We start from the raw sequence: 3252 nt of genomic DNA, 5'->3' as shown, positions 1-3252 counted from the left end.
GAGAAAAGAAGAAGAAAGATTTCAATTGTCTCAATAAACATGTTACAGGAGAAGATCTGATCAATATGAAGATTATTGATGAACCTCCAACTAATCAATGTCACTTTCCTGTGATCAGAAGAATGGAATGAATTCCAGAATGTGTACAATGGATCAATTCCAGAGATCCAATGACTGAAATCCATTCATCCTACAAAACAGATTTACTGACCAACCTTCCCGGAATGTGTGTGGAATGTCCATATCACAGATTGTCCCCAGGAAAGAAGTCATTATTGATGGGATAGAAGAACATCCTCTATACAAGTCACTCCTCCATTTCTAATAAACATCTCCCATCCCCCAATGGAAACATTTCTATCTGAATAAAGATCTGATCTCTGTGTGTATGGAGAGAGCGCAGTGTCCGGATGATGACACCGAGAAGGAAACATTGTCAGATCTTCAGAAACACTGCGACACCCCCACCTAGACATCTCCTTTCCTTTCTCATATAAAAGTAACATTACAATGACAGAATTGATAAGGAAAGACAAGTTCTATACCTTCATATATGTTATTTGTTAAATCAAATCAATAAAAAAGTGAAACGTATAATAAGTCTTAGAAATGTAGAAATTAGAGAAAAAAAAAATCTCTCAGTCCATATTTTATCCAGGGTTGGGTTTTCATCAGGTGCGGTTGGTAAAGATTTGCAGAATCACAAAACAAGATGAAGTGGAATTTATAGATAATTTAGTTCAATGGAGATCTTTCCAGTTTGGTCTTTTCTACAAGCACAGTGTAATAAAGAAATTGTATTTCATGGAACTCAGATGGAATAATTTGAGATTATCTCACCTTGTAGAGACCAATGTTTCAGTCTCAGGAGGTCTATATCAGATCAGAATTGGTGTTCTCTGGAGGTCTCCAACAGATCAGGATTGGTATTATGGGTGGTGGTCTTCATCAGATCAGGATTGGTGTTCTCTGGAGGTCTCCATCAGATCAGGATTGGTGTTCTCTGGAGGTCTCCATCAGATCAGGATTGGTGTTCTCTGGAGGTCTCCATCAGATCAGGATTGGTGTTATGGGTGGTGGTCTTCCTCAGATCAGAATTGGTGTTCTCCGGAGGTGTTCATTAAATCAGGATTAATGTTCTCTGAAGTTCTTCATCTTATCAGGATTGGTGTTCTCTCGAGATGTTCATCAGATCAGAATTGGTGTTCTCTGGAGCTCTTCATCAGATCAGAATTGGTGTTCTTTGGAGGTCTTCATCAGATCAGGATTGTTCTTTGGAGGTCTTCATCAGATCAGGATTGTTCTTTGGAGGTCTTCATCAGATCAGGATTGGTATTAGGTCAATCTGGGCTCTCTGTAACAGGCAGGTCATGTATAATATTAGAAATTAGCAGAACAGAAGGAGATGGAGAGAACGACATGCAGCTGGGGATTCCATGGTAAGGCAGTAGAGAGAGGGACAATCCACCACATCTCAAATGCCAAAAGCCTCATGAGGTTGCACAGGCTTCAGGGAGCTTACTTTATCATTCCAGTCCAGATCACAATAATTTGGAATGTCCTCTTCTGCCAGGGCGACGATCTGCTCCCCTGTGAAATACTCCCCAGAATACAGGATCCAGGCACCTTTGACCTGCTTATGTGATGAAGCGGTGTTATCAAATCCGTAGGATTGAAGGGAATTTGTAGGCTTCTCCAGGGTTACAGGTCTGCCCCCATAGTGGATGTGCTCATACAGAGTAATCTTGGGATTATACAGACCGCCCTTCACACGTCGCGCAGAGCCGATGTTCTTCTGAAATGATGGGATTGAGCTGTAGTTGCCGGGTTTGAAGCATCTAAACTTCCCTTTATAACCATTTTCACTGAAGAGGAACCATGGTTCTCCATTGATTTTGAGAGATTGGGCTTTCTTCAGGAATCCAACATCTGCCAGGTTGGTAGTGTCTTGCTCTATAGACACAGATTCTCCAGCGAATTCAGGGAACTCGAAGAGCTCAAGAGTGTTCATCTTCCAGTTGTATGTGGAGGTCAAGTGACGAGAACGGAAATCTCTTGAGGCGGGTGTGAGTTTACTGCGTCTCTGGTGGGGAATTTATATAAAAGTCACCTGTGCTGAAACCAGTTGGATGGCTTTTTCTGTAGAATCATCTTATTTCCACAGAACATCTGTCATCTCAGCTCACAAGTCCTAACACAGATTTCTCACTCAGATATGAAGATATCCATCATTTGGCAGTTCCATGGAAAGGCTGTTTAAACTTTGCAGACATGCGTTGTGCTCTCAGTCATGAAAGCTGAATTCAATTCAATTTATCCAAAACTCCAATACAAAAAACATGATATACGACTGTTTAGCAGTCCTTAAAGCAGAGGTCCACCCTAAAGTGGACCTTCCGCTCATTGGAATCCTCCCCCCCTCCGGCGCCACAATTGGCACCTTTCAGGGGGGGTGCATTTACCTGTACAGTACAGGTATCTGCACCCACTTCCGGGATAGCTCTCTGCGGAAAGGGGTGTAGATTCACGCCCCTTTCCGAAAGTCCCCCGCTGCCTGCTGGGAAACAGACAGATCCCAGAGGCAGCAGGTCCATCCTTATTGCGCAGCGAGACTCGCGCATGCGCAGTAGGGAACCGGGAATTGATTCCCATACCCAAGATGGCGGCGGCAGCACCCGAGAGACGATCGAGAGATCGGCTTCGGGTGCCGACATCGCGGGCGCGCTGGACAGGTAAGTCAGCAGCTGCAGTATTTGTAGGTGCTGGCTTTAAAAAAAAAAAAAAAACGCGGACTCCCGGCGGACTCCCGCTTTAAATGTGGTGGCAGCATTTGTTTTCCTTTTTTCAGACTTTGTTTTCAGCTGGTGGACCCATCAGTAACATAATTCCCTTCCCAGCTCACTTACTCACTGTACTGTATCAATGGAGGAGCGTTGTCACCCCCAGACTGCTCTCCTGATCTGGACTACAAACACCCCCCGTTATCTCCATTATACTGTATATGGAGATCTCAGAAGATAGCTGGAAAAGCTGATAACATTTGTTTTTACTTTTTGTTTATTAACGTTTTACAGTGTACCCTATGTAGAGGTGCAATGCGTTGGCACAGAATAGACTTATGAGATTGTTATATGGTAAAAAAGGATATATGCTGGAAGAATGAGTGAAAATCCTTCTATGATACAACAAATCGTAATTCCATTTTAGGAACGGCTATATATGTCTCAGTGTTATATAGTCACATAGTAGGTG

The 3252-nt window shown here is 43.1% G+C and overlaps 1 protein-coding gene across 1 annotated transcript; it reads right to left on the bottom strand.

Moving 5' to 3' along the window:
• Positions 1-1474: 1474 nt before the first annotated feature.
• Positions 1475-2011, bottom strand: LOC143975956 (epidermal differentiation-specific protein-like). Its single transcript, XM_077478484.1, has one exon. It carries the CDS (start codon positions 2009-2011, stop codon positions 1475-1477), a length of 537 nt encoding a protein of 178 aa, XP_077334610.1.
• Positions 2012-3252: the final 1241 nt, after the last annotated feature.

Source organism: Lithobates pipiens, unplaced genomic scaffold (genome assembly GCF_037356315.1).
Source record: "Lithobates pipiens isolate NorthernLeopardFrog02 unplaced genomic scaffold, aLitPip1_a1.2 Scaffold_13, whole genome shotgun sequence".
In the NCBI taxonomy this organism is placed as follows: Eukaryota; Metazoa; Chordata; class Amphibia; order Anura; family Ranidae; genus Lithobates; species Lithobates pipiens.
Note: the sequence above shows the minus strand (reverse complement) of the source record. Positions and strands in the feature narration are given on the sequence as shown.

Coding starts and splice junctions, on each gene's coding strand:
- LOC143975956 (XM_077478484.1), bottom strand. CDS start 2,011: ATGAACACTCTTGAGCTCTTCGAGTTCCCTGAATTCGCTGGAGAATCT.